The 17,916-nt window shown below is 41.2% G+C and overlaps 1 protein-coding gene across 1 annotated transcript in view; it reads left to right on the top strand.

Annotated features, from left to right (window-relative positions):
* Pdgfd (platelet derived growth factor D) overlaps positions 1–17,916 on the top strand; it is a 100,639-nt gene that overhangs the window by 74,749 nt on the left and 7,974 nt on the right. Inside the window, exon 6 of the mRNA XM_008830116.3 lies at positions 11,162–11,376. Within this exon, the coding sequence (XP_008828338.1) occupies positions 11,162–11,376 (215 nt within the window). The remainder of the gene's footprint in view (positions 1–11,161; positions 11,377–17,916) is intronic.

Raw genomic sequence — 17,916 nt, 5'->3', positions numbered from 1 at the left:
ATAAGGGCTCTAGTGGGGGAGGGAGGCTATGGGAGGGTGCCATCTGGGAAGTGGGTGTATAGTCGAATAAGATGGTTTGGGATGTTCTTTATGATACACACACACAATCAACAAAATTTAAAAAATGTATTATATTTGAGGAGAAAGCATGAAAATTTACATCATGTTAATTAGTAGAGATGATAAACATCACCATTGAAATCTACCTGATGACTTTATAGACATTTTAGAAATTCTAAGGGAAAATAAAAACCCAAGCATTGAGGTGTGGCTCTTACTTAGTAAATCAGCTGTGTGTGCGTGGGTGTGTGTGTGTGTGTGTGTGTGTGTGTGGTCTCTCTCTGTCTCTGTCTCTCTTCTCTCTCTCTCTCTCAAACACAAGCATTGAGGTGTGGGTCTTACATAATGAATCAGAATATCTGTGTGTGTGTGTGTGTGTGTGTGTGTGTGTTTATATGTAAAATAAGATCTCACTTTGTATCCCTGGCAGGGCTGAAACTAATAACACTCTTCCTATACCAGCCTCCCCAATTCCCAAGTGCTGAGTCTGGGATCCCAGGTGTGAACCACCAATGTCTGGCCCAAAAGCAGTCAATATTTAGAAAGCCAATATTATATGTTTTGTTTAGTGGAAGGGAAAACAGGTGAGCACTGGTTATGCTTATCAAGAAGAGAGTTGAGTGTGAGAAGTGAACAGAGAGAGTTTGGGGTGAAGAGAGGGAGAAGACAGAGAATAGCACTCCAGCCAGAAGCTCCATAGGGACGGTCTACTCTTTTAAATTCACAAGTAGTAGACAAGCCCAAACTCAGCTGTAAAAGCTCCTGGACTGAAGAGAATATAACAAGTTAATAGATCCAACTTTTGTGTTTCCCAGGGGGGTAATAGAGATAAGGGTAGCATGTCTAATTGAAATCTGTAGATAACCGCAGCTCTCAAGCCCAATTTTTTTTGCCAGTATCTTCAACCTCATACTTTCAACATCAAAGATGTTCAAAAGTTAAAGAGGAAAAAAAAAAAAAAGAAGCTTCTTTAAGTTCAAGTTTCACTTACTTTTTCTAATGGATATGCAAATCAGTAGAGCAAATTTGCACAAAATTAGGAAAAATTATATGGATGTTCTTGCCAGCAGCTGCGTAATTAGCGCCTAACTCATTGCATGACCACTGTAGCTTAACTGAAGCTAAACTGTGGCTCATTTAAATGGTACACCTACGAACTTAGGGGCACTGTGTATTTCTTTAAGCTCATAGAATAAAATTTAACGTTTCTGAATTGAGAAATAATCAGCCCAAACAATAACTAAGAGGTGAGTTAGCAGAGACTGATAACGCAAATGAGATCTGTTCTGTTTGCTCTTTGCAGAACTTGACTTTACAGATTGACAGCATGTTTGCCATAGAAACAAGCCAGCCAGGGTGGCAAAGGGGAAAGCCCATTTTCACAGCTGAAGTGCTGTGATGAAACTGTAAACAAATGCTGCAGACATCGCTCAGTGGCAAGGATTCTTGCCTAGAATGTGCAAGGATCTGAGCTCCATGTCCTGCACCACACACGAGAGAGAGAGAGAGAGAGAGAGACAATGAAAATGACAGGTGACAGTCTCCAAAATTCATGTATAAATATATAGGGAGAGAGAGGGGGGGGGGGAGAGAGGGAGAGAGAAAGGGAGGGAGGGAAAGAGAGAGGGAGGGAAAGAGAGACAGAGAAAGGGACAGAGGGAGAGAGAGAGAGGGGGACATAGAAAGAGAGAAGGAGGGAGACAGAGGGAGAAATATAAAGTATAAACAAAATTGTTGGGCCATTCCAAATGAGTAGTTTTGAATTATTAATAAAAATATTTTCTTCCCAAATAATTGACCAACTTTGTATGCACATACCAGAGTACAGTATTTTAATATTAAGTGCAGTAACTATGCTGGTATTCATTTCATTATGAACAACAAGGTATGAAATATGTGACTTTTACAGACTCTAAATGGTTAGATGTTGTAACTCTGAGACAGTTCCTAACCCGTTTCTGAGGATCTATGCCAAGTCTGTTCATATCTTTATGATGCTTTTCTCTAAGAGCTAAGACACTTCATTCTAATTTGAAAATAAGGTAAATAATTGGCATAAGAACTGAGGGATGGATGCAATAAATGTGCAATGCCAAGAAGTTTCCAAATGTATTAAGGTATAAGTTTGCCTATCTATATTTAATACTGGGGTGAAATTTTTCAAAAAGCTCTTAACTGACACCAGTAATGCCTTAGGAAATCAGTCTTAAGAATTAGTTTCCTGTAATTAAACACTCAGATGTACTGGAGACATAAAATCACAATGGATTTACTTTTCTAATTTTTAATTTATTATTATTATTATTTTACTATGTAAATATGATCTCATTTAATTTTTGAGAATTTTATATGTGAGCATTGTCTTTGTATTATTCTCATCTGCTCTAGTCCCCCACCAACTCCTCCTATGTCCCCACACTAACTCTCCATTTCTTGTCCTCTTCTTTGGTTATTATTTTTACATATGCATATATCATACATATATACATATATGTAAATATATAATGCACTGAGTCCATTAAGTGGTACTCATATGTACCTATGTTTAGAGCTATCCATTTGGGATTACATAACCTCTCAGGAAGCTAATCCCTGGAGAAAACTGATTGTCAGCATCCATTGAGTGCCTGTGGCTCTTCGTCTTGAGATGGGTCCCCATGACATTGCTTCCATTCACCTTGGCATGTACTTGAATCTCTTATTAAAAGAAGATTAATATCATTGGGTTATCCTAACCACATGGTATACACCAAATAAAAGTTTGCACAATATTAAAATTGTTTACCCTAAATTTGCTAGAAATAAAACAAAAGAAAAAGAATACAATGAAGAAAAAACATGGGCTTTTGAGCAATGTGAGCCTGTGATAAAATTCAAAATCAAATACTGAAACAGCTTTGGAGAAGTTACAGACTCTGGTCATCTGTTTTGTACATTTTGTGAGATGGCTATAACTGTATCTACACTTTGCAAAGCTGTGTTAGGATGAAATGGTAACAGGACATCTGACATCTAGTGAGGCATCTTCAAATGATACTTAGTACTTGTACTTGAATTGCTTGCTTGCAAAGCTCTGTGTAGCACCAAGATATTTCTCTGATTCTCTGAACTCTGTTCCCTTCCTTATAAGGGTCTGAGATCATCTCCAATAATCTGGAGAGCCTCACACATAATCTCCAAACAATGTCACATTTTAGTGTCTATGTAATCAGCATACTTATTAAAAGTTTACAAAAGAATTGCCAAGTACTAAACTTTCCTGGATAATATCTACCCATAAACTTTCTGGCCCCATTTTGCTCACTGGATATTCTATCTCCTAAGCATTATTTTTCTTGTTAAAATGTCAGCCATGGGGTTTGTAAGTGTCTAGTTTGCTCACTAACTCAGTTTTCCAGCAAGCATTCAAGACAGTCATATTGTTGCTTATCAGAAAGCATGTGCCTTCTAGAACACACAACTCAAGAAAATCTCAGCAAAGGGACACTTTCCATTGCTTTCCTTTTCAAGTCTCAGTGCCACCTCTTGCCGTAAATAGGATTGTCCTTTGTGGCTCTCCTAGCCCCACTCTCATCTAAGTTTTCCCCCCATCTAGGACTATTTTTCAAGTATAAATTAATAGTGAAAATCCATTTGACAGTTGAAAATCGCACGTCCCTTTCAGGGTGAGTCCAAGTGAGCCAGTGTGCATTCTCCTTCTATGCCTTTTTCTATTATTCGAAGTGAGCCTGTGTGTTATGTATTGCATGCCTATTTTTTTCTGCAGTATTCGGAAACAGTACAGCCTCCTATGGCTCTGTGGTACACTAAGGTTAAGGAGAATGACCACGTTTAAGAGTATACATTTTACAGGACTTGTTGATGCTAAGAGATCTGATTTACTGAGTGTCTTTGCTTAGGAGGACAGTGCTAAGTCCCATGATATCAAACTGAGCATGCATACTCATTGCCCTTCTGCTATTTAGATCAAGGTGGCTGTGACCTTCCTTTTCTTAGTGATCACCAGCTAGAGAATCCTAGCTTCATCTGATGGTAGGCACTTCTGTTCTCAGCCAGACCGTTCTTGTCTGCAGCACTGATGTGGGCTTTGGACCTGGGCTTCAAAACATCTAAGCTCATTCAAGCTAAATAAATACATGGCCAGGACTTCCCCATTATTCCCATTTTCACACACAGACACACACACACACACACACACACACACACACGAAATAAATTCAGAAAGGGTCTCTCACAGTATCAAAGTGGAGAGCCATATCATAAACCTGGCTTTGCTCGCTACTCTTTGGTGTTTAAAGCTCAGATACTTGTGGTTTTCAAGGTGAGAAAGGGGGACATTTGAAGATCTTCCTGATTCTTAATAATCTCCTAACTTGTTTTCTTATTTTTCACTTCATAGATGTATTACATTCATTGAGGGGAGGTTCCCAAGGTCAGAAAATTGCTTTATAATGGTGTCAACTCTCTTCACATCTAATTCAGCACCTCTTAAACAATCAGTCATCCAGTTATTTCCTAGAATATATTGGTTGAGTTCCTATTGGCTTTAGTTACTTAACTCCTCTATATCAGAGTCTCCATGACTATGAAATGGGGCTATAATATGTGAGATGAAGGTTGTTTAGAAACCAGTATGAGTGCTACAAGCATTTCACACAGTGCTACACACAGTAGGTGCTCAGGAAATTCCCATCACCACATTGCTTCGGAATGTGCTAGTCCTTGCCAGGCACTTGTCCCAATACTCAGGAGGTAGAAGCAGGCAGATCTCTGTGAGTTGAGCCAACCTGGTCTATATAGCAAGTTCTAGGTAAGCTGGGGCTACAGGAAGACGCTGTCTCAAAAAAAAAAAGGAATGTGCTAAATCTTGAAAATCAAAATCAACAATTATCTGACCACATTGCACTATGACTTAGGCTAACTTTTATAAATACAAGTGGTAAATGAGTCTCTTATTTAATATATTTTTAATATTTTTTAGAAGAAGCATTTTGTTACAGCTTTAACATACTCAATAACAGTTTCCAGAGCAAAGATACATCTCTTTCAAAAGTGGCTATAAAATTTTTAGGTTCTGATCTTCCTAAAAGAAACACCTCTAGATAGGCTGACTAGATTGGACAAGTAGTGGGGAATGGCTGGAGGTGCCGACAACACAGCGGACAGTAGCAGGGATGACAGAGTACAAGGGCTCTAGTTGTGGCGGGGGAGGCTATGGCAGGGTGCCATCTGGGAAGTGGGTATATAGATAAATAAGATTGTCACACACACACACACACACACACACACACATACACACACAAATCAACAAATGATTTTTTTAGGACATTTAGCCAGAAAATAGATAATGAAGTTTAATGTATTTTAAGTTTAAAAGCTCAAATAGTATCTTCTTAAACATTATGAAATAGGGATTGAGGAGATGGCTCAGCAGTGAAGCACACTGGGTACTCTTGCAGAGGACCTGGGCTTTGTGTCTAACACTCACATGGAAATTCACAACTGTTTACTACAGTTACAGGAGATCCAGAGCCCCCTTCTGACCTCCTCAGGCACTGCATGTAAATAGTGCACATTTATACATAAAGGCAAAGCAATCATACATGTAAAATGTAAATAAATCTTAAAAATCTACAAATCAACAAAAAGTTATCAAATAATTGTGGAGTTTTTTTCTAATTTGAGATTGAACTGTGAAATTGAATTTCATAATTACAGAGTGATTTATAGAAGAGGGAATCTGAAAATCACAGCAAGACTGTAAAGCCCATGAAGTGAACAGACTCATCTTAGGGAATTTATGAACCCTGAAAGCAGCTGAGAGCTCCTGGTTGCTTGTTATAAAAACACAATTATTCATTCATTTCTCACCCCCACCCTCACCCCAAGTGCTATAAATCTATGATTGCAACCTCAGTGTGAAGCATTTGGCACATCTCATGACAGATTGTGGTGAGAGTCACTATTTGGCAAGGGCTGTGATCTTTAGCACCTTCAGATGCGCATCTGAGATGCAGCCTTCCTGAAACCTTGGTCTGATGCCAGTCATCAGCATGCAGCATGCTTCCTGCATAGTACAGCTGGTCCTACCATCCTAATTCCTCAGCTCTGACCTTACATTGTTGCTTACACCGCACCCTAGGTTAGGTTCAAGAGAAGAGCCCCTCAGCATAGGAGATGATAATCTGTATGCTCTCCAAAAGATGGTTAGAATGATTTCTCCCTCTGTGTATGATCTGAAATATTATATTGAAAAGAATATTAGCAGTTTGTTTGAGCCATCCATTCATGTAGTAGTTACTGAACACAGATTCCTTACAAAGAAACCTGGCCCAAGCATCATATTGTATTTTCTTTGGCTCTACCCTGATTCTAATTGCAGTCATCAAGCAATTTTAGAAAAGCATCTTAAATGAGTTGTATTTCCTCCTTCCATTCTGAGCCATGGAGTAGGAGAGGAGAGATAAAGATAATTAAATTGCTTCCAAGAACCTCAGGTCAGTAGAAAAGAGCTGAAGACAAGTTTGGGTTTCTTAATTTTTCAAAGGATCATTTCCTTAAATGTAAAAGGAGGGTGATGCCTGTATGTAGCTCACAGCATTTAGGAAGGTTTCATACAATCAGATATGAGATGAACTTTTCACAGTTCCTTGTACTAGTGCTGAAGAAGACGCGTTTGAGTCTTCTACCCACACCTAAGCCCTCATCTATTAGAAACTAGACACAAGTGTACACTCATGTCTCCATTCTGGTTCACAGACAGAATTATTACCACACCCCAAGTAATCTATACCAAGTACTTTGAGGCTGGGGCTGCAGAAGTAGAATGCTTCCCAACCCACTATGCAACATTCTACCTTGGATCACTGTGTTCTGAAGAAGCCTTGGAGAGTGCAAAGCCCCCAAACCTTAACTGTTGTCAAAAAGCCATGAAAAAAAATCCAGACTCAAATTGGAAAGGAAAGCAAAAGTGGCGTTATACTACCATGTCCACTGTGTGAAATAAAGGGAATTAGATGAAATGAATGAGCCTTTGAATTAAACTTGGGAAACCCTTTCTGCTGGGTGCTATTCAGCCACACAGTTGGAAGTAGAGGAGGAAAGGGTGGCCTTCCTCCCTAGGTTTGTGACGTGTGGCCTGCCTCACTCCCAGAAGGCTCACAACAGAGTCCTTCTTCCATCCAGAGCACTCGACACCTTAATTGCTTTCCACTCTGTGCTCTGTGAAATCAGTCTTCTGTGACTGGAAATTCAATATCCCCTGCAAAACGTCTACAATCAGCTTTGAAGTTATTTGCATCTAGTTGGAAGAACCTTTTAGCTCTTGCCCTAAATTGAGTGCCTCAGTGGTTTCAGTGCCCTGGTAGGGCAGCTGGGTGCTACAGCAGTCACAGTGGTCACATCAGTGACTAGATGCATAAAATGCACAGCCTCGTCCATCTCCTCCTATAAAGAATGGCAGTGACCAGTGCTCATGTGCTTGTCTGTAAAGCAGTCCTACAATGTGAAGAGCAGGCTTCCAATGGAGAGCAAGTTTTCTGTGTTTTGTCTAGTTTGCTGAAGGCACCTGATGGTTTAGCTATAAACTCCCATGGAGAAGGCATGCTACAACTTGGTTTGGCTACCCTGCATACAAAGATATAATTCATTACCCTAACCTCAGTTCGGTATCCTATTAGAAGGCCTGATACAGGCCTAGGGATATTGGTTTTCTTCCCTTCACCAGTGGTTTCTACCACCCCTTTCTGCTTGTTTCTAACAAGAAGCTTCATAAGAAACTAAGTCATTAAGTCCAGCTTTACCGTTGAACTCTTCTCCTTGATTATTCTCCTCAAAAGTTTGGGAAGCAACAGAGCATAGTCACATGTGTCAAGTGCCTAGCCGTGAAGGAGCTTGGTCTGGTATTTCCTGCCCATCTCTGTCTGCTTTTGCATGCATCATGATCCCCCAGGCTAATTGCAGCTCTAATTTACTCCTCTGTGTTAGACAAATGCATCGCCATTATCACTGGCAGCAGCTTCGGTTCTCGCCATCAGCCTGATCCACCAGCGCAGTAATGCACAGGCCAGCATCAGTATTTATCGCAAGGTGACACTTGTTATGGATGATTGCTGCACTTCTTAATCCATTTATGTAATCCTTCCTGCTTCGCTTGCAGTTATTTGCAGGGCTTTAGCAGCAATAAAATGGTTCCTTTCCCAAGACAGAGTTCATTCAATTTAAATCTGGATTGATTATAGCTAAACTTATGACATGTCTTTACAAAGGAAGGAAAAACAGCAATAAATTATGCACAGTGATTATTTAGCAGTTGTCGAGTCCCCACAGTGTCCTGGGCTCAGCATATGAGGGATAAATCACTGCCCTTGAGAATCAAAGCACAGCTGCCTCTCTGAAAAGGCACTCGGAACAGGCCATCGATCCAGCTGCCATTTAACTCCCATTTGAGGGCCTCCTGGCCATGTGGCTAGTCTCTGTCTTGCTCTAGGTGAAATTTGCTGAGTGTGTGGAGTTAATGTACTCTACCCATGTATGTACCTTCTTTTCCTTATCTGCATTTTACTGTCATCCTTTACTTTTGACCTCTGCTCTAGAGATCACTCTTTACTGCTCTTGAAGCAGTTTTGGGTTAAGACTAAGGCATTTAGAGGGTCTAGAATGCCGGGGAGGATGGCATTGCCTGCCTACCATCTGTGGAGTTCCTCCCGGGGTAGCCTGACTGGTGCACAGAGAAGGGAACTAGGACCAGGTGGCACAAGCTGTGTGGATAAAGGACAGCCTTCTAACTGTAGTCTTGCACGACACTACGTGGGTGTGCACAAATCAGAATTTAGATGGGTGATTGGGTAGATTTTTGAGAACACTGTCTAAAATGTAATGTATGGGGCTGGAGAGATGGCTCAGCAGTTAAGAGTGCTGGCTGCTCTTGCAGAAGACCCAGGTTTGATTTCCAGCACCCACATAGCAGCTAACAACAGTCAGTAAACTCCAGTTCCAGGGGATCTGACACCCTCTTCTGACCTCCTTGGGCATTGCATGATACGGCTGTACCTCCTATAAGCAGGCAGTACACTTGTATGCATAAAACAAAAGTAATAAATAAAACATTTTAAAATGTAATGTGTGCAACAATGATGTAAATATTTATGACTATCTTAGTTTCTTTTCTGTTGCTATGATTTAAAAGAAAAAAAAAAACACCACCTTTAAGACAGAAGAATTCAGAGCTGGAGAAACAACTCAGCAGTTAAGCGTGCTGGCTGCTCTTGCAGAGGTCCCAAGTTAGGTTCGCAGCACCCACATGGCAGTTAACAATCATCCATAACTGTGGTGCATTGCATGCACAAGTGCCCTTACATATATGCATGCAAAACACTCTTACACATAAAATAAAAATATAAATAAATAAATGCAATTTTTTAAAAAATAGAAGGGTTTGTTGTGAGGAAGTCACAGCAGCAGGAGCTGAGGAGGCAGTTTGTCTCGTCGTTTCTACACTCAAGAAGCAGAATGCGAGTGCCCAGCTCACTTTCTCCATTTTATGCACTCCAGAATCCCTGCCCAGGGAATGTTGCTAACCCAGTTAAGACAGGTCTTCCCACATCAATTGACCAGATCAAGATAATCCCTCACAGGCATGCCCAAGGCTAAATAACCCATCACAAGCCTGTCTGAAATCCTGTGTCCTAGATTATTCCAGATCTTTTCAAGTAAACAACATTAAACATCACAGTGACTTAGTATGAAGATTTAGTATGACGCTCTTAATTCATAGTAGACCCTGTGTTCCGCATGCTACTTGATAATCACAGAACAAAATGTCCCAAAGAGAAAAATAGAGAAGAAAACCTGGCATTTTTCTTTCTGTATTTTAACCATTGGCTTTTAAGGGGGAGACAAAGTGGTGGGAATCAAGCTAATTAAGATGGATAATTATATCCAATATTCAGTGAATACCAGGTCCCTCCAATTCAACCTTCAAACATTTACATGCTGTAGAGGAGGAAGAAGATCTGTTGAATAGTTTTCCAACTAAAGGGAGGCAGAGCCACAATGCTACAACTGCAATCTCCCTGCAGAGCCCAGCACTTCACCACTGTGCTCTACTGCCACCTAGGACCAGACGCACACACAGACACCGTGCCACCTAGGACTTGATGTACACACACACACACACACACACACACACACACACACACACACACTGTGCTACCTATGATCAGATGCACACACATACACAGTGCCACCTAGGACCTGATGCACACACATACGCTGTACTACCTACGACCAGATGCCCACACATACACTGTGTTCGCATCTCTGCCCTGCCCTTCCCAACAGCATTATGGCTGACTTTGGAAGTCACATGAAAACCAAAGGATTTTTCTTCAACATAATATTTGTCAATATTTCACTGACAGATACGTATGTTAAAGTGTCCTAATATTTCCCCTATATAATTCAAATTATATTCAGGTAATGGCTGGGACTCAGAGACTTAGAATCAAGAAGTCATTTGTGTTGTTTTGCTTTAGTTTTTTTAAAAAAAAAAAGATAAAGGCAATTATTTTAAATCGCCAAATGTTTCATTTTTTTTAACCTAAGAACTGTTTATTTGGTTGGTTCATTCGTTTTGTTTGTTAATTATTTTACAGTAATAAAAACAAAAGTGCCAGGGTAAGGCATGGTGGTACATGCCTGTACTCTGGAAATGGAGGCAGGAGGATCAGGAGTTCAAGGTCGTCCTCTGCTGTATAGCAAGTTCAAAGCCACCCTGTTCTACTTGAAACTCTGTAACAAAACGCACACACACACACACACACACACACACACACACACACACAAAGATGCCAGGACATTCAAGCCAAATTTACTGTTTCAGCCAATGGTTTCCTTGTAGTTCGCTGTTTTTAGTTTTGAAGGGCAGATGGAATCAAAGGAGGAATCAGGTTTCTAATGTATGTGTCCACGGTAAGATCTCAGGGACAGGTTTAAGCCCTGCATTGGGGCTGTCTCCTCAGAACCTTCTTGAGAAAGCACATGCTAAACATCTTTGCTTACAGTTGTGTCGGCTTACAAGGTCATGTGTGTTTGTCCACAGTGGACCTGGACAGGCTCAACGATGACGTCAAGCGTTACAGTTGTACTCCCAGGAATCATTCGGTCAATCTCAGGGAGGAGCTGAAGTTGACCAACGTGGTCTTCTTTCCCCGCTGCCTCCTGGTGCAGCGCTGTGGAGGAAACTGTGGCTGTGGAACCATCAACTGGAAGTCCTGCACGTGCAGTTCAGGGAAAACGGTGAAAAAGTATCACGAGGTATGTCATCCCAAAGGCGCCTGCCAGTGTTGCATGTCGCTCTTCCAACTGCATCCGGGTCTGCCGCTGTGAGGTCCCGAAATGGCATTTAATGTGCTTGCTCAAATCATCCATGCAGCCAAGGGTGTGATTGGGACTTGAAATTCTTTTTTAATATTTTATTTATTATTTTTATTTTATGTGTATGAGTATATTGCCTGTGTGTCACCCATGTCAGTGCAAAGTCTGAGGAGGTCAGAAGACGGCCCCAAATCCCCTGGAACTGGAGTTATAGACAGTTGTTAGCCATCAAGTGGGTGCTAGGAATCAAACCTGGGTCCTCCGCAAGCACAGTCAGTGCTCTTAACCACTGAGCCATCTCTCCAGCCTGGGGAATTAAAATTCTAAGCAAGTGATACTTGCCAAACCGAGGCAGAAGGGCTAATTCCATCCTAAAGAAAGGATCCTGATTTTAATCTCCACAATACACTCTGAGGATGAACAGCAGTCTTGTTAGATTAAATAACCACATGCATGACATAGTCCTTTCAAAGCCTCCTTGAATCTGGTATATGTTTACAAGTTACAGCTGAAAACTCTAGGTGATTATAAAAGAATGCAAAGGGATAGACTTCAATAAACTCATTTGTTTAATGCACCACCACACCAGGCCTTAGAACCTACTTTAAAAATATTTTATTTATTATTTTTATTTTATGTGTATGAATGTATTGCCTGCATGTATGTGAGTGCACCTGTGTGGTGCAATGCTGCGGAGGTCAGAAGAGTGCTTTGGATTCCCTGGAGAACTTAGTTTATTAATATTCAGAATTATCATTGAAGGGTGTGTACTAATTCATGTTCTTAAGGCCTCTTGAGTCTGGACAGTCATCTCTTTCCTTAGATTTGGAAATTATTCTTCTATGATTTTGTTTTGAGACAGACTCAGCTGGCCTGGAACTTGCTGTATAGACCAGGTTGGCCTAGAGCTCCCTATGCAGACTAGGTTGGCCTGGAAGTCACAGAGATCAACCTGCCTCTGCCTCCTGAATGCTAGGATTAAAGGCGTGTGCCACCATGCCTGACCCTCTGCTATGATTTTATTGAATATTATTTAATGCCTCTAACCTGCACTACTTCTGCTTTTATCCATATGACTCATAAATTTAGTCTCCTCATAAGTTGTTTTTATATTTTCTGCTCATTTTATCTTTGTTGTTGTCTGAATGTTTAGTTTGCCATCCTGTCTGTTAATTCTGATACTCTGTCTTCTGGTGGTCTGCTCTGTTGGTGAGATTTCTACTGAGCTTGTCATCTATATGATTTCAATTTAATTTTTTAGCATTTGTGACTCTATTGGATTCTTGTTTTATATCCTCCATTGAATTTTGTCATTCAGCAACTTGTTTTTTTTTCTTTCAATTCACTTAAGAGTTTCTTTTTGCCTTCTTCTATTTCATTAAAGCACTCTTTTATTTTTTTTTTAAAAAAAAGCAAAGTAAAGAAAAAATACAAATTGCCAGAGACCTTTTCATTCTCTAAATGCTAAAGTTTTTTTTTTTCTGGAAATGCTTATTTTTTTAAACAATATTCACTGCTACCTGAGGAATTAGCTCTTGGATCATGCAAAAATAAATGAAATAAACAGGAAGAGCAAACTGAGGAGCACAAGTTGAAGGAGAGCAGCCAGGTTCCGCTCAGTGAGAACCCAGCACCCTGAGCTGACTGGGGCTGGCTGTACCGGAAGAACTCCTTAGCTTACAGAGCAGCTTGCCAGCGATGCTGTGAAGGGAGCTCATCTTTCAAGATGAGTGGATCAAGGCCTGAAAGGATCATCAGCCTGGTCATATGGAAGTGTGTTGAAAAACATACACTAAAGTATGAGGCAAATGTAACATTAGGAAAGATTATTTGAGTTTCTTTCTATCAGCATCCAAGAAAAAAAGGAAGAGATGGAAGGTCTCTTTGGAGGTGGGCACAGTGGGTTAAGTTTGTAATCCCAGCACTCAAGAAGCAGAGACAGGGGGATTACTGTGAATTAGAGGTCAGGCTCAGGTATATAATAAGTTCCAGGTTGACCCAAGCTGCAAAGAAAAACCCTGACTCAAAAAAAAAGATAAAAATCATAAAAAAATACTAGTGTGGGGGGCTTTGTTTGCTATTGTGAAAACTGTGGCATTAATAAGTCTTAGGTGACTGCAGGACCACAGGAGAATGAATGCCTCAACACTGATGTTCCAACCTGGGGGAGGTAGAAGGCCCTGGTGCAGTGGCCACCCTCAGTTTAAAAGAGGGGAGCACATGATTCTACATCCCCATGAGGTAGTTTCTTAGTCATGAGAATTGCGTGCTCCCCCTGCCCCGACCCCAGCTATTCTCGTGTCTACAGCACTGTCCTCTGGGTTCATTGTGTTTTATTTTTGCATGAACTGATGAACTCTAGATTGGATACTGTCCTTCAGTCTCAGAATGGGAGTTGTATAATGTTTACTTGTACCCGAGGATAAATGCAGAATTCAGTAATTAGGTTGGAGTTAAAATAGTCTAGGAAGAGGCAAGATCTACCCAGCAATAACTGAGAGGATCGGCAGGCAAATTCAGGCCTTTGATGTGTGTGGACTGCTTCCCTTTTATCTTGACTCAGCTCAGATGGAAGTTTTGGCTTAAGTTTTTCCCCTTTTTTATTTGGGAAACACCCCAAAATGCCTGTTGCTTCACAGATAATTGTCTCTGAAGTAATCTGAAGGGTCCAGCAACCTTTCTTCTTTACATTCCTTTCTTGTCTCTGTACACAATAAGTTATCTTTGAGCTTCTTTTCACAATTAATATCTGAAGAGGAAAACCCTTGATCCCTTTGTTCCATCTGAGAAGGTCAAAAACACTGGCCTTCTTTTGAAAGTTCGGTGGATAGCATCTCTTTCAAAATGTGTCATAATATTTTTACTGCTAGGGCTCTGCAGAGCTCTGTATGGAACCACTCTGCCAAGCGCCAGACAAAAGGACGAAACAGCATCAATCACTCAGTGAGCAACTGCATACCTGGAACAAACACACCTGTCATATTTCTCTTCCAACTCCTAAAATACCCTGAAATGTGTCCAGATGATCACTGTCATGTGCCCTGTGGAGAATAGCAGAAAGCTCCAGAGATGGGGGTTGTTTGAGCTTTGTTTCATTAGGGGAAAATCTAGCCCTTTATTCTCTTAGTCCTCTTTCTGTACTCTTACTTCTGCAAGATGAAGTAGCAGTTTCCCCAGTCATGCCTGCAGCTGATGAGATGTGAAATGAGTTTCTAGGAGAGATGACGCCCTTGAGGGAATAGCAAGAACTTGTCCCAGAGCAAGCCTCTGCACTTCTCCTCAAATGCCCAGTGCTCAACCTTCAGAGATTAAAATATGTGGAATCAGAGCACAGCCAGTGACGCGAACATTATTGCTGTTTACACAGGCCATGCTGCTTTCTAATAGGAGGCGAACAGTCTTCAGTGTAACGCAGTACGATCTGCTCTCAAAAGTTTGGGTGCTGAGGACATGGCTTAGTGGATAACAGTACTTGATGCTTAAGCATTCTGGCTGAGTTCAAATCCTGAGCACTCACATGAAAAGTAAGAATGATGACATGTACCTGTAAACCCCAACACTGTGAGAGGAGGAGACAGAAGGAGCTTTAGGGCTGGCCAGCTGTCTGGCGAGCTGAGGCTTGGTTAAGATCCTGTCTCAAGAGACAGAGCAGGACATCTAGATCCTCCTCTGGCTTCCACATGGGGTTCCATAGGCACACATACATCACACACATATGCACATACATACAAATGCATGTGCACGTACACACACACACACACAATGAGTAAATATTTTTAAGGTCTGCAGGCTTTCCTAATATTCCTCTAGTGCTTTTTTGAATACATAAATGCACAATTTGAAATTTCTGAGCTCATGGCTGAGGTCACCATAATAAAAGAGATTAATAACAGAGATGCATACAGATTTAATGTTTTTAACATATATTTTATTGAATTTTTGTGCATTTCATACATCTTAATCATATTTAGACCTCCTCCCCTATCTGTATACCCACAGAGCCCTCCCACCAGATTTCATACATTCTGTTATATATGTTAAGACTTCTAAGTAAGCTTGTACCCTCATATGTCCCTCAGTGTGAGTCCACCCACTGGAGCCTGGTCAGCCTATCTAGTGTCACTCCCTTAAAGAAAACCAGCTCTCCCTCTTGCAGCAGTGATCAGCTGCCAATAGTTTCTTGGCTAATGTTGGGACTTCTTACTCTCTTCCCCAGTTCTTTTTTAAAAATTTTTATTTATTTTTATTTTTTAATGTGTATGCGTGTATTGCCTACATGAAGGTAGGTGCACCCATGTCATGCAATGCCCACAGAGATCAGAAGAGATCTGGATCCCCTGGAACTGGAGTTAAGGTCAGTCATTAGCCACCTTGTGGGTGCTGGGAATCAAAACCCGAGTCTTCTGCAAGAGTATCCGGTACTCTTAACCACTGAGCTATCTCTCTACCCACACCCCACCATTTCCCCAGTTCTGTGTCGGGTTTCTCTTAAGTTTTATATGGCATGGGAACCTTTGTAAGGAAATGAAGACCCCAACAAACAGATTGGCCTGGGTGGAGTCTTGTACAGCAGGTCTGACGCAGGTGGGTAGTGATAGCAGTGCAGTGTGTGGGCCAGTGGCGATGAACTGGGGCACCTCTGGCCCCTTTGCTCAGTCTCCTCTGCTGTCCATTTGTCCTTAAAGATGACAACATTTCCTTCATCAAGATAAAGGAGGTGTACCACCCCCATGAAGCTCTCTTGTCCTACTTCAGGGGAAAGCCAGAAAAATCCTTCCCAGGTTTTATGACCTGCTTCATAGGTGACAGCAAAGAGTGATGGGTAAAATGGCTGCTTCTTCTTCTTCTTCTTCTTCTTCTTCTTCTTCTTCTTCTTCTTCTTCTTCTTCCTCTTCTCCTCCTCCTCCTCCTCCTCCTCCTTCTTCTTCGAAAGATTCTTTTGGTAGAGATTCTTAAAGACAAATTCAGGGCTGGGGCTGTAACTCAGTGATAAAGTGATTTCTTAGCACACATAAGGACCTAGGTTCAGTCCCACCACTGTCAAAAGTAAGAGTCATCATAATATTAAAAAGATTTTAAAAGCAAAAAGGAAGCTTCTAGAAAACACACTGTATACATAATTAGATGATACTATTATTTCAACTCTCTTTGTCCCTTCACAATACAGTGACTGAGAACAGGATATTCCCTGGAAAAATGGTGACCTTTTAAAATAATAACTACTATTTTTCATTATTTAGTCCCCAGGCTACATCTATTGAGTCAACAGACAAAGGTATTTATTTTCTCTCTCCTCCCCCCACTGATATCATCATGATGCTGTGTATTAGTCAGAGTTCTCTAGAGGAATAGAACCAAGAGAATGTATTATATATATACATATATATATGTGTTATGTATATAAAGGATTTATTAAATAAGCTTACACTGAAATAGTAACAGTGTAAGCTGTCTTACACTGGAGAGGCTGAGAACCTGGTAATTTCTCAGTGCATGGGCTAGGTGCCTCAGCAATCCCAGTCTAGTGCTATAAACCTGGAGGGTTCCTGGAGAGCCACTGGTCAGTGGCAGAAGTCTGGCACGGCTGGTTCTGATACCAGCAAAGGAAAGAGCAGCAGCAGCAGCAGCATGAATTAATTCAGCAGAGAGAAGGAAGTCCAGCCAGGCAAACGGTGAATAATCTCCCCTCTGCTGTGACCCTTTTTCATGTGCGTTGCTACCAGAAGATGCCACCCACATTTGGGGTGAGTCCTCCCTACCAATTAAAGCAATTAGGACAGTTCCTCAGTTGAACTTCCCTAGTCATGATTTTAACTTGTGGCAAGTTGGTACAGCAGCCTTCATGGGATTGAGTGGTCTGCATCTGCACAGCCCTGGGGTGGGTACTTACAACCTGTGATTGTCAAGCACGTGACACACATGATGTGAAGAACTTCTAACTTCTCTCTTGAGAAGCTGAAATATAAATTCCCAGATGTGGACAGCAGTTACTGTATTGAATACTGCCTAGATCTTCTGTTTCTTGTGCATTTATGGCATCGAAAATCATTCTTGTGTCTAGACAAAATGAAAGAAAGATTTTCAAAGATTCTCTGTGAGGTCTTGACCGTTTCCTGCTAGGAGAGACAGCATGAGGGCAGGGAAAATGGCAGGATAAGATGAGAGAGGATCTGGGTTCCAGCCCTTCCCCACAGGGAGGCAGCTGCTGGCCAGCTACTAAAGTGCCCCAGGGCTTCAGCTCTCCTCAGCCCTGGAAAAGCCTGCAACACTGTGTCCCAGGAAGGCTTCCAGTTGCTTGGTATTCCTTAACAGTTCCACTTTGTCCTTCCCTCAAAATCTTATCTTACTGAAGTTGTATAAGGAATATAAAGAAATCAGTGGTTGAAATGCCATGTGATTGCAAAAGAATAAAGTCACGATGTGGGAGGGTGAGTCTGTATCGATGAACCATATAGTTACCTGCAGAATGATGAGCATTCT

Source organism: Nannospalax galili, unplaced genomic scaffold (genome assembly GCF_000622305.1).
Source record: "Nannospalax galili isolate Female #2095 unplaced genomic scaffold, S.galili_v1.0 scaffold1750, whole genome shotgun sequence".
In the NCBI taxonomy this organism is placed as follows: Eukaryota; Metazoa; Chordata; class Mammalia; order Rodentia; family Spalacidae; genus Nannospalax; species Nannospalax galili.
Note: the sequence above shows the minus strand (reverse complement) of the source record. Positions and strands in the feature narration are given on the sequence as shown.